The sequence below is a fragment of the Pan troglodytes genome, chromosome 12 (assembly GCF_028858775.2).
Source record: "Pan troglodytes isolate AG18354 chromosome 12, NHGRI_mPanTro3-v2.0_pri, whole genome shotgun sequence".
NCBI classification, from domain to species: Eukaryota; Metazoa; Chordata; class Mammalia; order Primates; family Hominidae; genus Pan; species Pan troglodytes.
The window spans coordinates 68,698,333-68,716,914 of record NC_072410.2 but is presented as its reverse complement, the minus strand read 5'-3'; the positions used below and the strand labels follow the sequence as shown (position 1 = coordinate 68,716,914).

General features: G+C 36.5%; 1 protein-coding gene across 17 annotated transcripts in view; it reads right to left on the bottom strand.

The window, feature by feature from the left end:
* PSME4 (proteasome activator subunit 4) overlaps positions 1-18,582 on the bottom strand; it is a 110,357-nt gene that overhangs the window by 72,431 nt on the left and 19,344 nt on the right. For 13 of the 17 annotated variants that reach the window (XR_001715772.4, XR_010149529.1, XR_008546395.2 and 10 more), the window contains exons 2-9: positions 16,125-16,265; positions 15,402-15,518; positions 9,137-9,202; positions 6,996-7,040; positions 4,432-4,581; positions 3,800-3,863; positions 3,118-3,192; positions 1,625-1,747 (exon numbers count right to left, since the gene is read on the bottom strand). Coding sequence is in view for 11 of the 17 variants with exons in the window: in XM_016948510.4 (XP_016803999.1) it covers positions 1,625-1,747; positions 3,118-3,192; positions 3,800-3,863; positions 4,432-4,581; positions 6,996-7,040; positions 9,137-9,202; positions 15,402-15,518; positions 16,125-16,265 (781 nt within the window). In the remaining 6 variants the exon portion in view is untranslated. The remainder of the gene's footprint in view (positions 1-1,624; positions 1,748-3,117; positions 3,193-3,799; positions 3,864-4,431; positions 4,582-6,995; positions 7,041-9,136; positions 9,203-15,401; positions 15,519-16,124; positions 16,266-18,582) is intronic. The other 4 variants (XM_003309012.5, XM_016948512.3, XM_063789863.1 and 1 more) reach the window with 2 other exon arrangements.

Below are 18,582 nucleotides of genomic sequence, written 5' to 3'. Positions count from 1 at the left end.
TTGAACCAACATAAAAAACTAAAAAAATACCTGTCAACTTAGGATAACAAACAGCGTATTTTACTGTTCTGCAGTAAATAACCTGGATACTAAAATTTATCACTAAGATTATCATCTTAAAATCACCAAGAATGCTAACATCAGGCATAAAAAACCTGATGTAAGGCTGAGGTGGGCAGGTCACTTGAGGTCAGGAGTTCGAGACCAGCCTTGCCAACATGGTGAAACCCTGTCTCTACTAGAAATACAAAAATTAGCTGGGCATGGTGGTGGGCGCCTATAGTCCCAACTACTCGGGAGGCTGTGGCAGGAGAATCACTTGAACCCGGGAGGTGGAGGTTGCAGTGAGCTGACATCACGCTACTGCACTCCAGCCTGGGCGATAGAGCGAGACCGTCTCAAAGAAAGAAAGAAAGAAAAAAAAAGCGTTTCCCTCTGTTGTCCAGGGTGGAGTGCAGTGGCACAAACATGGTTCACTGCAGCCTCAATCTCCTAGGCTCAAGCGATCCTCCCACCTCAGCCTGCTGAGGAGCTAATACCATAGGCATGTGCTATCGTGCCCGTGCTTACTTTTACTTTTGTTTTCTTGTACAAGGTCTCGCCATGTGGCCCAGGCTGGTCTCAAACTCCTGGGCTCAAGCTATCCTTCCATCTTGGCTTCCCAAAGTGCTAGGATTACAGATGTGAGCCATGGCACTCAGCCATATTTTCACACTTAACACAAAATGAAGTTGCCAATGAGAACTGTGTGAGAAAGCAGAGCAAAATTCACTCACACAATAACTAATACTAATCACTATCCAATTCTGTAGCCCCCAAAAATCCAGTTTCAACTCACTGCATATGTAAGATAGTAAACATCCTTCAGTGTTTGCCCCTACTGATTAAGAAAAATGGGATTTTTCTGTGTAACAATAAAATGGCAAAAACAAGGGGGGCTTAAATTTGTTTTTCTTACAATGAAGTTTAAGAAGTAAACTTTTAAATAAAAAAAATTGTCTTTTCCACAGAAACAAGCTAACGTGTAAAACAGAATAATAATTCATGAAGAAATAGCTGCAGAAGCAATATATGAATGATAAACTAGATAATTATAATAGGAAGCTGTTCTAATATTCTTATATGAAAGATGACATTGAAATCTAAGCTTGATATGTCTTCACTTTCCTTTAATGATGTCAACAAAGTAATCCTTCACATCTCTCCCTTCACTAAGATTACTTTGTTAGTAAGCTTTATGTTCAATGCAATGTTTTATGTGAACATTAACAGTGAGTAAGTAATGGAGTCTAAGCACATACAAATCCTGAGTTGTAATCCTACCTTGGGAAAGTCTTCTGGGCTACAAGTCTGGTTCCCGGACAGTAAAAATGTTAGACATCGTGAATCCCTCAAAACCCTAGATTTTTGACTCTATTTATAATGTCCATCGGTTAGGGAGATTTAGAAATGGTACCACTATATTCTGGATTTGATAAACATGAGCTTGCTAAATCAGAAAATATCCAAGAATCAAGTCACCAACCAAGCCACTATTATCAACTTCTGCGACTATCCAGAATTTTTGTAAGGTTAACACAAAATAGGCGTAAACTACAGAAAACAAATATAATGTATTACAAACCATCATGGCGGTGATCCATATTACAGCATGTCCTATATCATAAGCATTTGTTAAAAATCTTGGGACTAACACTTGACTGCTTCCCACTGGGAGGTTCAAGCTTCTCAGAATTCTTGTAAATATCTTTTAAAAGAAAAAAATAATTAAGGATATTTACAGGTATCAAAATAATTCTTTAGCTTAGTAAGTGCTGTATATTAGTGTTACTGAAGATATTTTCATTTTATCACAAGGGTTTTTAAGTGAAATTACATAGTATTTAGTAAGTTGCTTTATTCTTTAAAAATTACATATAAATATCAACAGATGTGCTGTATGACACTCTGAGGTCAGAGGCACATGGACATAAAGCAGTTGTGTCCATGTATCCAAAGAACAGACAAATGTGATTATTTATGGCTAAATATAAAAAGACAAGAACATACTGTGGCTAAACATGAAATATTTTGACTTCTTTCTTGTCCCAAATGCACAAATAATTTTTCCTGAGCTCCTATTCCATGTCAAGCATGCACAACAGCACCAACCTAAATGCAAGTATCTTCTAGCAGAATGCTTTCCCTTTCAAAATTTTAATGGTGATTTGATTTTTCCCTAAGAATTTGTATTTTAGTCAATCACTTAACAATTATAATAAAATTAAATTTATATTCCAACTCTATCATTACCAATAGGTAGCGGCCCAAAGGTGGGGAGAAACGATTTCTCTTCCTCAATTAGTTTCTAATGGCCAAACAACACAGGAAGACACCACAAGCAAAAGCAAACAGAGCATCTGCATCCAGCTACTCCCCAGCTTTGCTCTAATGTAAGTGTGTGCATCAGAATCACCAGGATATCCCCCACAAGCCCTACTCAAGCTCCACCGGTTATTCTACCACAGGTGAAATAGTACTGAAGACACACCTGGAACATCTAGCTTTATTTACTCTAAGAAAATATATACTGTGATCTAAAAAGTGGGCAGCACTGTAGAGGAGCAACCAAATACGGTACACAAAATCCATTGGAAGGTACAAATGTATGATGCTCTCGATAATATACTTAGTACTTTCCAAATTACTTTGACACTGATAGTTCATACCCTGCACAAGAAAACACATTTATGATACCTTAATATGGTCTAATTACCTTTTGAAAAGGTAATTGGACCCAGCCCTGTAAATTATTTATATATGTTTTTACTAATGATCAAAGAAAATTTTATGTGCCACTTGGAATTGGCATAGAAAAAACGTTTCTCCTTTACGACATAAAATTGTTGTTGGCGCTATAGTATTTATGTCCAAAATGTTTTTTTTTTTTTCCAGACGGAGTCAAGCTCTGTCACCCAGGCTGGAGTGCAGTAGTGCAATCTTGGCTCACTGCAACCTCAGCCTCCTGGGTTCAAGAGATTCTCCTGCCTCAGCCACCCGAGCAGCTGGGATTACAGGCGCCTACCACCCCATGCCTGGTTTATTTTTTGTAATTTTTTTCCCCAAAATGTTAATTACCTTTGGTACATATGGGTCCCAATCTATGTACCCTATATTATCTGTAGCCAATCGAGCAAAGAGATTTACTAGTTGCTGAAAGTAAACAAAAAGGACAAAGTTAATACATTTGTTGTTATTGTTTAAGTGTCATAGTCACACCCCTCCTCCATTTGTTCTTTTCGGCAAACATTAGTGCAATCTACTTAAATAGATAGTTTATGACTTTGTTTTTTTTTAAACCTCCAAATTTAAATTGATTCATGTCATGCATTTAAAATCAGTTGCAGTTAAAATGCTTCTAAAAAGAAAAATGACAAAGCACCATCCACAATGAATATAGAAAAGGAAATTTTAATCCAACAAATATGCTGAAAATATCCACTATATGTCCAGCACCATGATAGTACAGGTACCAAAGAAAACAACGGGATCTTACATTTCATGCATTTTACAATACATGCTTATACTCCTAAATATTGATAAAACCAAAATAAATGCATACTTTTGTTAGAATACAACAAATAAAATAATATAAAATTGAAAAGAAACTGATCATAACATGGCTAACAGCCAATCCTAAGGAACTTCAAGTTACTTACCAAATGATCTATTAATATTTATCTCCAAGTTAAAAAAGTATGGGGGGGAAAAAAGAAAAAAAAAACTATAGGGGGGAAAAAAGGGAAAAAGGGATACTTACCCCCTCCCACTGTGGGAGATTTTGCACTGAAACCCAAAGGCCAATTAATTCATCAAACCAAAGTCTAAAGAAGAAAAATGTCGTTACGAATAGCAAGTGATTTTAAAGTGGTTCAATGCCAGCTATGCTTTGTCTTTTTTATAATCTATTATTCTTACTGATAACTACGTTAACTAGAAAAAACAATACTGAAGTTATAAACTTAATAAAACAAAGGAGTATTTCTTGTCTGAATATTCCTTTCCTAATTTATTTAAGAAATATGATCTCACAAATTAAACTTCTGCTTCATTACTAAATACTGTCCATTCTTTTTTAACAGTTGTTTTCAATTTTCTACCTCCTTTTCCCTGCCCTTCTCCTTTTATCTGTTTTCCTGTTATTACCCCTTCTGACAATTTTTTCTTTCTCTTAAATTCTTAAATTAAAGCCCTCATCTTATTTGGGTGTCATCTCTTTACTTTCAATCTTATAACCGTTTTAGCCTTAACACACTTCAAGTATAATAAACTTGAAGTACAATAATGGCTGAACTTGCAAAATGATTTTTCTAGTTGTTATTGCTTTACTAGTTTCTTTATCTGTATTTCCTACCGTATTTTTAGAATTTGTCAAGATATGAATATACTTACTTAAAACCTTTATGATGAAGTTCTGGAGGAAGGGAGGTAGGAAGAAATATTTCAAAATAAGTGATGGCCTTTTGCATGGTTACATCAAAAGGGCACATTAAAGGTCGCCATTCTTCTAGCATCTCAGCGGTGGCATCTGCTGGAAAATATCTAATAAAAAAAGAAGGTTTTCATGTATCTGATTATTGGCTAAAAGCTCTACAACAGCAATATATATAACTGACCAAAAGGCTGGGGGAGGAGGAGAATATATGTCATAGCATGTAACACAGTCTACAAATGTCCAAACTAACACACACTTTCACAATACTAAAATAAATTCCCCAGTTGGGTGCAGTAGTTCATGCCTGTAATTCCAGAACTTTGGGAAGCTGAGGTCGATGGATCACTTGAGCCCAGGAGTTCAAGATTGGCTTGGGCAAAATGGCAAAACACAGTCTTTAAAAAAATTTGCCAGACATGATGGCGGCGCACATCTGTAGTCCCAGCTACTCAGAAAGCTGGGGTTGGGGGATCATTAGAGCCCAGGAGATGGAGGTTGCAGTGAGCCAAGACTGCGCCATTGCACTCCAGCCTGGGCAACAGAGTGAGACTCCGTCTCAAAAAAAAAAAAAATTCCCCATCATACTTGGGATAAAGTAAATTCTCCTCTTGTCTAAGGGAATTTTTCTAAACACTATAAAGTTGATAAAACTCAGATAAAATACAAGTCACTCAGTTACCTACAAAATTAAACAGAGTTTTTGTCTTACTTCCTTTGTGCTATGTAACAATTAAAAAAAAATCTTGTCAAAAAGAATCCAGTCTAAATAGGAAAAGGATTACCAGTAGACGAGAAAGAGAACATCAGTACAGCAATCTCTAGGCATGTTGAATAAACCATTTACCTTCCTTGGAACACAGAGTCCTCCCCTATACGAGAAGACTAGATGATCTGGTCTACAGGCTGTGATATTCCATAACTGTATGATATGGACAGGAGTGTCCCTGGACAAAATTAAAATCCAAAGTGTGCGTATACACACAAAATGAAGGTAAATAAAGAGGATACATGTATAACTGCTAAATACACCTTAACGGGCTTTTTTTTTTTTTTTTTTTTAAAGACAGAGTCTCACTATGTTTCCTAGGCTGGACCCAAACTCTTAAACTGAAGTGATCCTCCCACCTCAGCCTCCCAAGTAGCTGCTACTACAGGAGAGCACCACCACACTCAGCCTTAAGAGGTTTAAAATACAAACAGCATATGAAAAATTCTGATTCTTTCCAAATAAGTTGGGAAACTCTTTCAAAGAGACTTATAGGCTTGGCCCACACATCATATTATTAATCCTATTATATCTTCATATACTTGTGTTAATTAAAATCATACTGCAATCTTCTATGTGAAAAATAAAATTATATTTCTAAGAATACTTCTGTTGAGTTCACAAAGCGTTTATGTGTCAGGTCTTTGTGTAACAGGTTGGAATTTTAAAAAAACAAAAACAAACTATGCTCCACCTTCAAAGATCTCACATATCAAGGATCAATTCTCCTTCTTAAGTTTTCTGATTCAATTGTTAACCCTGTAATCCAAAATAAAAACTTGGGAGTTCTATGAATTACCTATGAGCCAGTAAGTATTGAAGTAATAATCAAGTTTCCAGTGAGGAAACACAGGCCAAGAGGGTAACTGCCTCGCATAAAATGACACTGTTCATTGGTGGCTTATGACTCAGGGTGAACCTTAAGTTGCTTGAGAGACAGATATCTCATATTCCGAAAATACATTTGCCCAACATTGAGTAATACAGAAGGTCAGCAATAAATATCCGATTTATTAAATATGTATTTAAGATGAGTATTACAAGCATATAATACGTGGCTTTTCACCAAAAAGGAGTCACTGACTCCATATCATCTAAACAGTCTTAGAATAACTTGATAACAACACAAAAAAGTTCAAGTACATAAAATTGAGCTTTAATTAATTAAAATTAAAGATAACCAAAAAAATTAAAATTAAATTTTATCCACACTCATCTTTGATCATATGAATATAGGATAATTGGCTGGGAGTGGTGGCTCACACCTATAATCCCAATGCTTTGGGAGGCCAAGGTGGGAGGACTGCTTGAGGCCAGGGGTTCAAGACCAGCCCGGGCAATACAGCAAGGCCCCACTCTCTACAAAAAATATTGAAATAAAAAGAAAAGAATATGGGATATTTAAATATTCTACAGAACATAGTTGAAAAAAGTTATGAACCACCTTCTTGGCATTACTCCTATTTTTTATCTGAATAACAAATAACAATACTCTAGGAAATGTTTCCAAATAAAGATGATTTTATGTAAAGTATGGTATTCTTACTTTACAATGGATGACTTTAAAATTTCTAAATTTCTAAATGAAATCTGAGAAGTTCAGTTAACGAACTGGAAACAGTATGTTGTGCTCAGTGACTAACATCACAATGTCAGGAACTATTTATACTTTTCATTTCCTCTTCAAACCATACTAAAGATGTGGAAAAGCCCACAGAAACAACAAGAGGCTTTATAAATTGAGAAGCTACTTACGGTCGGCAGCTTTTCACGAGTGTTTTGAGAATATTTTCTACAGAACTGGGGGGGGAAAGCCATTTGATAATTAGATTGGTGTATTTTAAGAACATATCTAATTCAATTAATAAATATCTCTAAGATAACCTCACACATTCAGGTATTATTTGTTTACATGTAATAATTGAGCCTTCCCTTTCATACAAACGGAACTGCAAGGATTAACTACCTAAACTCCTTAATCTACTCTTTCCTTTGCCCTCATTTCACTGTCTCTGGTATGAACTAAAGGGAAAAAAAGGTTACACTGGGAAAAGAACAAATTGTTTTCAGTCTTTACAAGGTAGGCAGCAATGACCACACACCATATTTATCAACACAGTGGCTTAAAACTTCAAATAATTTTTACTAAAATACTTTTACATCAAAACACAAGCAGCAGACAGACCAAAATCTGGGTGTTTCCATCAGAAATTAGCTTTCACAACCAATTGATGAGAGTTCGATAACCCTCCAAGGCACTTTACGGCCAGCAACAATTATCAAAAAGAACAATAGCATCTCTTTGAGCAGATACTTATAAAGTTAGTCGAGTAACATTAAAAATTATAACTTACTTTACAACATGTAGTTGCCTCAAGTGAATACAGGAGACCAACATAAAAATGTGTGTATGAATTTATAATCAACATTTCTTTTTTAATAAAAAGGCCAATGTGTACTGGTTTAAACACATGACCAAAATGGAATATTTAAATATTTACTAGATCATAGTCAAGCGGTCAAATGCAAACAAACAATATAAACAATGGAGCACTAGATAATTTTGAGCTGGAATTTTAAAATACGTGTGTGACTACTTACAGTATGATATGTACGAGTAAAAATAAAATTCCCCAAATCTCAAAAAAATTTATATATATAATACATATTTAAATATATATATATAATACATATTTAAATATATATATATAATACATATTTAAATATATATATATATATGAAAGGAGTAACTTTCAGGCAATGTCTCCACCTGACACTTTCTTATTAAGCTTTTTGAAATTCTTAAGTCCAGAAGTCTATCCAACTTCTCTGAAAGTTTAGGAACTAATCTGCAAAGAAATTCCAAGGAATAACAGAGAGCAAACTCATCACAAATAATCAACATATTATATAACCAAGAGAGGAAAACTATAATCTCATTACTTGGAGCAGTAGAAATCCTCTTTAATTTCAAAACTACTCAGAGAAAAATTAACTGAAGAGGCAACTAGATTACAACACATGAGATGACTTCTAAAATAAAAAAGAAACTACATGGCCAAAAGGCCATCAATAAGCACTGTCTCTGATCATGAGAGGGAGGTTCTTCTTTTTCTTATGAAAAGGCTAAGCAATTCAAAAACACAGTTTAGAGAAAATCTAAGTTTGCCCAGTAAAAAAAAACAGGGCAAACTTCTATCCAACTACGTTTAAAGCTCCCTGAAGACCACAGCTATGATTTTTATTTCTGGGCATTTCCAAAGTGCTTATAAAAAGGCTATCTGCTCATATATATTTATACTTATCTGTCTATTGATTTGTAATAATAAACATTTTATATCAGAGTAACAAAAAGCACAGATCTTGGGTCTTCTTTTAGTAACAAAGTATAGAATTAACAGCTAAGGTTTAAAGAGTCATCTAGTTTTAAACTAAATTACTCAATTTAAATGCAGATTTTTAAAAGGTAATTCTAAAATTGTAAACTGTTTATCCATGAAAATGAGCATAAGATACATAATTCTATCAGTACTAATGCTTGTGTTCTCATTAACATTACATATATTTTATTGGTTCTGCGCTACACAGAAAACCTGCTGTTTTCACATACGACCTTTGCTACACCAACATACTTTCGCATAATGTCATAAACGATTCTAGAAAGCAAGTCATAAAAGGCTGCAAAGCTACGTTTTCTTCAGTTCCCTTCACGCTTCAGAAGAATAGGAAGTTAATTATAACACTTGATAGAGTCACTTCACTTATTAGAGGATTAGGGTATGTGGGAATGCAATTTAGTTACTCTAAATAAAGTCAATTTCAACCCCTTCTTAAATATAAGGCCTGTACCATTGGATTTATGATGTTTATCCAGAAAAGGGTACAATCTCTCTAACCTGTGATATCTGTATAGTGACCTTTTGTGATTCTTGTAATCTCTCAAGATGAAGGGAACAATGTTTCTGTTTAAAAATAAAATAAAAGGTTAAGGCTAGATGCTACTAGACTACATTTCACTAATTTTTAGAGGGAGTGAATAATCACTAAATACTTTCCAACTGTTGGAAATGTATAATACTAAAGTGATAACAATTCAAAACACTTGTTTTTTTTTTAAAATCAAAAGGGATCTACAGAGTAACTAAGCTTTGGATGGGTTTTCTTATACTCTATTTCCTCTTTAAAAAGATACATCAGGTTGAAAAAGAAAGCCACAGTAGTGCATATAATGGTTTACAGTTTGGGCTTAGAGTAAGACAGATCTTAATTTGAGTATCAGTTCTGCTACTTCCTAGTTATATTATAGCTGTTTTCTCAACAATATGAGCAATAATACCTACCTCTCATAAAGCTGTTACAAAAATTAAATGAGATAAGGTATAGAAAGCAGGCATATGGCCCAGAATTAAGGATAATAAATGTTAATTATTATTTCATACTTAGCCATAATAAATTGTATTCTCAATTTCCTTAAGAATTAAACTTTTGTGCTTATTTTGCTCTTACTGCCTCTGAGTAGCTACTAATTTATGATTTAGGAAATCACATCAAAATAGGAAATTCCTCCCCAACTGCCACCCTATTATTAAGGGTAAAAAGAGAGTTCTTGTCCCAGTTCTTAAGCTCTTGTTCCAGTTTCAACCAATGATTCTGTGTGAATTTTCCTCTCTGGACCTCGATTTCCTTATGATGCCATTAACAAAGTAAATGTCAAATACTAACAGATAAGCCTGAGGAAAACCAATAGTCTTCGCCTCCAGTTACTGAGACAGTGAACCATATAAACTTGCAGATTTATGCCTCCTGCCTCCTTGGCTCTACCAGGACAATATTCACTTCTAAACCAGGGAAAAGTATAGCAAATGATATATTCAAGATGAGAGTAAACTAGGCTGCTCATAGCCAGAAGTACTTGCAGCTTCACTTGACAGTTCTTGAACTAAAATTTAACTTCAGAATAATATTTGCTTTTTCATAAATGAACTGGTTAACTGTAATGATGGACTATTCTGTATATATCTGCCTTCATCCCTTTATAATTTAATGGTAACTGTTTATACAGTATTTGTTTTTCTTAAACCTGTGCCAGGCACTTCATCTAGAAGTCAGTTATACTTGCCTTCTCTACACCCAAACAAATCCACCATAAGTGAGTTAGACATTATCCATCTCATATCTTATCTTCAAAATCTAATATTGATTGCTCAGTTAAACTAGTAAGTAGTCATTTTTCATTGCCACTTCACTCAAAATTAGGGCCAAGATAATTTCACCATAAAGAAAGGTATAAATACACCATGTGCAGTGGCTCATGCCTGTAATCCCAGCATTTTGGGAAGCCGAGGCGGGTGGATCACGTGAGGTCCAGAGTTCAAGACCAGCCTGGCCAACATGATGAAACCCCGTCTCTACTAAAAATACAAAAAATTAGCTGGGTGTGGTGGCGCACACCTGTAATCCCAGCTACTCAGGAGACTGAGGCAGGAGAATCGCTTGAACCCGGGAGGCGGAGGTTGCGGTGAGTCCAGATTGTGCCACTGCACTCCAGCCTGGGCAACAACAGCAAAAAAAACTCCATCTCAAAAAAAAAAAAAAAAAAGGTATAAATAATAAGTATAGCATTTTCCTTGCTGATGCACATTGACTTTTCATTAAAATTACTTTTAAAAAGTATACTTTTATGGCAAGTGTTAGGAAATTATAATAATCCTTACCACTCATGTAAAAAGAGCATACATAATTGTTTTAAATGACAATAAGCCTGATCAACTTGAACTAAGTATTTTTTAAAATTGCTTTTAAAAGATCAGTTTTTAAAGAAAGAACACTGTAGCACAGAAACAACTTTTGTGAGAAACACTATCAAAATCATTAATAAAATCTGGTAAATTTTTTTTTTTTGAGATGGGTGTCTGGCTCTGTCGCCCAGGCTGGAGTGCAGTGGGATGATCTTGGCTCAGTGCAGCCTCTGCCTCCCAGGTTCCAGTGATTCTCCTGCCTCAGCCTCCTGGGTAGCTGGGATTACAGGCATGCGCCATCACACCAGGCTGATTTTTGTGTTTTTAGTAGAGATGGGGGTTTCACCATGTTGGCCAGGCTGGTCTCAAACTCCCGACGTCAGATGATCCATCTACCTCAGCTTCCCAAAGTGCTAGGATTACAGGTGTGGGCTACCATGCCCAGCCGAATTTTGTTAAAATTTTAAATTTCCAAATAAAAGAATATTTTTAAAATAAATAGGATGTTCTCCAAATACTACATTAAAAAATAATTGTAAATATCATATTAATAATCGTGGTTTACAACCATAAAATCTTTTAAATTTCAACAAGTTTTAGGAGAAATTTTTCTCACCATTTGATTATCATATTAAATTTTGTAATTACAGATCATCCATGAGCTGCTGGTAGTAATTTAAACTCCTAAGCATGGCCACATGTGCCAAGAAACCCCAAACAGAGGTCTGGAAAATGTCATTTCCATGTGGTGAGTGTGGGGAGCTGAGGACAAAGGATTTAACTGTATCTTAAAGAGCACCAATTCAAATAGCTCTTTAATAAAACAATAGAGAAACAAATGCCATAAACAAATACCAGAAAAATAAAATATCAAATTGGTTCTCCAGAGGTAGATTAATATGAAAAAAATGAAAATATAATACTATATGATACCCTTAGAACAATACATGTAAAAGAGAATAGATACTTTTAAAAATAAATTTTAAAAAGTAGTAAACAAGTTATGTAGGCCCAAGCTACTCATGATGCAAATATGAAAACCTTTATTACCACCCACAAAAACCAAATTAGTGGTAATACTAAATAAACAAATTTATACACATAGCAACTGAAATATGAATTGTTTGTGCCCATTTGTAAAAGCATACCTATGCATAATTCTCCCATATTTTGTTAGTAGCAACACCATTAGTATGTTGCCTATACTATAACTTGCAATATGCTACTCAAAGTAAGTGTATGGGACATTGTTTTATAAAATAAAACCATGTCTGTAAGATTCAAAAGCTTCATTTATAAAGTAAATAATAATTCTTATATCGCTAACAATTAGTTCACACTCATCTCCTTTCCAATTTTACTTCTTCTATGGAATAAAAAACACTACCAATTCTTTCTCCAGTAGAAAGTAGACTGAGATGAGGATAAAGAGACTAAAAAGGGTCTTTTGTCCTAGAGGCAAAAAGACAGACAGAAAGCTAGAAGGAGGAAGGAAGAGAAGAAAAGAGGGAAACAAGGATAGGAAAGGGGATGAAGAGAGGATGGGAAAGGTAAAGAGGAAGGGAAGAAAGGAAAGTTGATAATCTTTGCTTCAAACAATAGAACTAGCTTTTAAAATCATGTTGAAACACATGCCGCTCTAAGCAGTGATTTCAGTAAGGACTAAAACATAAGGCACATGAGTTTAAAATTTGAAAGACAGTTAACAAATTAAGCAATCTTTCACTTTTGATTATAAAAATAGCATTCTAAAAATAGTATGAACACATGTAGTCAGCTGACAAAACTGTTTCAAAATGTGGCAGAATATATCTAAGAAGAAAAACCGCAAAATTGTCACAGTGTAGGTAATGAGTATAGGTAGGTTATATGATTTATAAATTTTATTTTAGAATAATTACAATTACAAAATGAAATGCTGAGTCTGTTAAGAGTTGAGAGTCAGTGCTGTGTTTCAGTCACAACGTCTCTTCAAAAGATCAAGAACAGCCATGGTAAAACTTTTAAGGACAAGGATGATGTGACACTTTAGGAGGAGACATGGTAAACATAATCAATAAGCACTGACTGACCAATACTAATAGAAAATTTCCAGACAAACAGCTCTTATCACTGAAGAGGAAAGCCATAGATATTTATTAATGACCACAAAGGACTTTAAAAGCAGCATGTGCCTTTGCAAAGGTAGACCCTTAAGGCAGGAAAGTAGGACGCTTGGTTATGAAGCAGCAAGAAGGCATACTGAAGAACAGGGTATCACTGAAGAAACTGCCTTACCTCCTCCTTTCATTTACAAAATACTTTCAGAAGCAGCCAAAATTATCAGCAAGAAAAATCTCAGAAGGATAACTGATCTGAACACAGTTCAAAGGTCCCTGAGATCTATGAAACAGTGAAGCCTGTCTATGGCCATACCACCCTGAATGTGCCCAATCTCATCTGAAATGGTGAAGCCAGTAAGAAATTCCCTGACCTCTTATTTAAAGAAGTCAACCCAGTATAGGTCATGGTCCCTGTGGCAAAAATAACACCCAAAAGGAATATTTACAAACAAAGCTTTTGTATTCAATTTTGAGTTTTCTTAAAAAATACTGGGCCGGGTGTAGTGGCCCATGCCTGTAATCCCAGCACTTTGGGAGGCCAAGGCGGGAGGATCACTTGAGCCCAGGAGTTCAAGACCAGGCTGGGCAACACAGTGAGACCCTGTGTAGAGACCCTGTCTCTACAAATAAAAAATTTTAAAAATTAGCCAGGCATGGTGGCACACGCCTGTGGTCCCACCTTCTCAGGAGGCTGAGGCGGGAAGACTGCTTGAGCCCAGGAGGTCAAGGCTGTGGTGATGCAAGATCTTGCCACTGCACTCCAGCCTAGGCAACAGAGCAACCCTGAAAAAGGAAGGAAGGAAGGAAGGAAGGAAGGAAGGAAGGGAGAGAGGAAGGGAGGGAGGGAGGAAAACCTAACAAATATTGGTAAAAGCATACTTGCACAATGCACTATTCTATTTCGTGATAAAATTTGCTATTTTTATGGTTGAAATGAGTTTCCTTGTTTTAACACATGAAACTTTCAAGAAATAAATGACTTCTAACCACCTTACTTGTGCAAAACTGTCCAAAAACCAATTAGGACCTAAGTTGAAGATCATGTTTTACCTCTTCCACTTACACCATTTCACATTTGCCATCTGCACTCATTTTCAAAAAATTCTATGGTAAGGGACAAAGACTGTTGACCTAAGTAAAGGCTGAGGGTTAATCACAGATTAAATGAATTTAACAAGACATAATGAAATAATGTAGACATGCCTAAGACTGAGAGAGAAAACTGCAGAAGTCTTTAAAGACTTAATTTATAAAAAAGAAAAAGGAAATTAATACAGGCATAGAGAATGGTGCTCTTCAAGAAATGAGTACACAGGCTGGGCGTGGTGGCTCACGCCTGTAATCCCAGCACTTTGGGAGGCTGAGGCAGGGGGATCACGAGGTCAGGAGATAGAGACCATCTTGGCTAACATGGTGAAACACCGTCTCTACTAAAAACACAAAAAAATTAGCCGGCCGTGGTGGTGGGCACCTGTAGTCCCAGCTACTCGGGAGGCTGAGGCAGGAGAATGGCATGAACCCTGGAGGTGGAGCTTGCAGTGAGCTGAGATCGCACCACTGCACTCCAGCCTGGGCGACAGAGCGAGACTCCATCTCAAAACAAAACAAAACAAAACAAACAAAAACACTGAAGAGGCCAGGCGTGGTGGCTCATGCCTATAATCCCAGGACTTTGGGAGGCCAAGGCAGGCAGATCACCTGAGGTCAGGAGTTCGAGACCAGCCTGGCCAACATGGCGAAACCCCATCTCTACTAAAAATACAAACATTAGCTGGGAATGGTGGTGCATGCCTGTAATCCCAGCTGCTCGGGAGGCTGAGGAACACGAATCACTTGAACCCAGGAAGTGGAGGTTGCAGTGAGCTGAGATCACACCACTGCACTCCAGCCTGAGCGACAGAGTGAGACACCATCTCAGAAAAAAAAGAATGATAAGCCAAACGTGCTAAAACTGAGAAAATTTAAAGCTAGACTACAACTGGACAGAAATGATACCTGTCAGTCTAGTATGAAATCACTATTAACCAAAAAAGGGCAGATGATATTTTATTATATAAACTCAGAATAAAATATAAAACCAAAAATTAGCTATCAAAGAGGCAGGATGTAGGTGCAAGAAGTCAATGATCTGCAAGAGAGATGCAGCCTCAGATACAGTTTATAGAGGGCAATGAATTGTTTCAGGAGTCAAATTACACAGAAATAGGCACATTAAAATATCTGCTTGTTTCTTTCAAACAACCCAATATTTTTCAATCATGATCAACCCCCTAAAAAACCCCAAGTACTCCCAAATAAGTGCTTTAAATGGAAATACTTACTTAGGAAACCAATTTAATCCTAGGTGCTCTGTCTTGGAATATAATATTCTTTCTACCATGTCATAAAGTGGTCTCCAGGGTAACTCCAAATCAGCTCTTGAAAGAAGTTCCTTTTTCCTAAAAAGTAAAAATAAAATAAATACCTATGTATGCATATGTGCACAGATGTGTGTATACCACAAATACTACACAGGGACAGTTAAACATTGCTGCTCATCACCATGGGTTTTGCTTTCCCCATCCATGGCCACTCACTAGCAGAACATAGTAGTAAGAAGAATAATGCACCCAATTCTTGCTGCTGCTCAAACCTCAAAGAGCAGCAGATAAAAGAGGGCATTTAAATTTGTGTCACCATTATTGTGGATGAATTTCATGTTTTCCCACACTATGGAATATTTCATGTTTCCAGCATTGAGTTGGATGCTTCAGGGTAAGCAAAAGAATCTATGACCTTTGTCTTGTCTTCTCAAGGGACTTAACAACCTATAAAAGGGGAAGTTCAATGGGTGCTAGAGAAGAGACCACGTCATGGAAGAGATGGAATTTTAACTAAAAGGTTAATTGACACATTCGATGAAAATTAAGATAATGTTTTTTGCAATCATTTTCCAAATTGGCAATTTGAGACTTGGTCTTCTTACCAAAAACACTTAGTCCTCATTCCCTAAAACCCTGAAGAAACAAACAAACCTTAACAGAAACCTCTGGAAAAAGACTTACTTTAACAAGTTGATCAAAAGGCGGGCAAATCCCTGCATCATGCTGATTTCCAGTTTTGGAATTGATACCAGCTCATACAATAACTTAATAAAAAGAACATGATCTTCTTTGCTAAATTTTCTCCCATAAAGTCGAATATATCTGCAAGAGAAAAATAGATATACCCTTTAAAAATAGGTATGATGACACACCCATGTTCAATGCAGCATTATCCATAGAAGCCAAGATGTAGATGCAACCTGAATGGCCACAGAAGGATGAATGGATAAGGAAAATGTGGCATATACAACACAATGGATTATTGTCTTTTTTTTAACATTTCATGGAAAACTTTTTATTGGTTTTCAGGATAGAAACAGGAATTTATTTGCCAGGAAGAATGATCCCATCATACTTCAGCTAGAACCAGTGATGAGGATGATTCAGTCTTAAAAAAGAAGGAAATCCAGTCATAAGCTACAGCATGTATGAATGTTAAGTGAAATACGCCAGTCACAAAAGACAAATACTGTGTAGGTATCCAAAGTAATCAAACTCTTAGAAACAGAAAGTAGAATACTTGCTGCCAGGGGTTGCAAGGACCAGGGAATGGAGAGCTGTTATTCAATGGGTATAGTTTCAGTCAAGTAAAATAAAAAAAGTTGTACAACAATGTATATATGGTTAACAATACTGTATTGTACAGTTAAAAATTAAGATAAACTTGATACTTATTTTTAATGACAATTTTTAAAAATAGGTGTGGTAACAATTTCAAATGTCTTTGATGGTTAACTATTTTATATCTATTCTCACTATTATGCAGTAAAAAATTGTTCTGTACTTCAATTGAGACATAACCAGGCCAGGCAAAGTAGTTCATGCCTGTAATCCCTGCACTTTGAGAGGCTAAAGCAGGAGGATCGCTTGAACCCAGGAGTTCAAGACCAGCCTGGGCAACATAGCAAAACCCAGTCTCTACAACAAATACAAAATATTAGCCAGGCATGATGGCGTGTGCCTGTGGTCCCAGTTACTCGGGTCGGGGGCTGAGGTGGGAGGATCACTGGAGCCCAGGAAGTCAAGGGGGCAGTGAGCTGGGATGGCGCCACTATGCTCCATCTAGCCTAGGCGACAGAGTGAGATCTTGTCTTCCAAAATAAAAAAAAGGAGATTGCCAAATAAGTATCTTATGGTAACTGAGTTATCATCAACATCTAATGACCAATTAAAACACTGCTCTCTTATTGTAAACAAGTTACATAACTTGTACTATTTGTTTCTAACAGTTAACTTATAATTACAATACAATTAGGTTACTACCAAAAATAATTTAATATTTTATCCAAAATTACATTTTTAATTTCTAACTATAAACAATGTAATCAAAAGCATTAACTTTAAGCAAATTTAAGAAAAAGGTGTCCCAATGGCCAGGCACAGTGGCTCACGCCTATAAACCCAGCACTTTGGGAGGCCGACGTGGGCGGATCACCTGAGGTCAGGAGTTTGAGACCAGCCTGACCAACATGGAGAAACCCCGTCTCTACTAAAAACACAAAATTAGCCAGGCGTGGTGGCACATGCCTGTAATCCCAGCTACTAGGGAGGCTGAGGCAGGAGAATTGCTTGAACCTGGGAGGCGGAGGTTGCGGTGAGCCAAGAGCGTGCCGTTGCACTCCAGCCTGGGCAACAAGAGAGAAACTCCGTCTCAAAAAAAAAAAAAAAAGAAAAGAAAAAGGTGTCCCAAAACCCAAGAACAACAAATCAGAGTATATTTAAGAATTCAGAAGTAACTGATCCAAATAAATTACTGTATACTTAAAATCATAAAACCCTTGGAGGAGGGTCATTTTATTAAATATGTAAGTCAACGGGAAAAAGAGCATCAGTATTCCTCGTAAGATCTTTAACACTCCCCCAGTACCTGAGATCAAATAAAACTTACATTTAACTTCTTTTTTTCCCCCCCCAAGACACAGTCTTGCTCTGTCACCCAGGCTGGAGTGCACTGGCCCGATCTCAGCTCACTGCAACCTCTGCCTCCTGGATTCAAGCAATTCTCCTGCCTCAGCCTCCCCAGTAGCTGGGATTACAGGCGCCCAACACCACGCCCGGCTAATTTTTGTAATTTTAGTAGAGATGGGGTTTCACCATGTTGGCCAGGCTGGCCTCAAACTCCTGACCTTGTGATCCCCCCTGCCTTGGCCTCCCAAAGTGCTGGGATTATAGGCGTGAGCCACTGCGCCCAGCACTTACATTTAATTTCTAAAGTTAGGGCACCTAACTGCTTTTTTATCTTCCAGAAATTCTTCAAAATTCTTGTTTCATTAACTCATTTTTATTTTCTCAAGCTGGTCTGAATTTATTCAGCTCTTTTCTGTCGTTTCAAGGTATAATCCCATGATCTCACATTAGTACTATGAGACCAGCAAATATAGAGGGAGGAGCAATGAGACGTGAGATCTTGTTTTGGTTC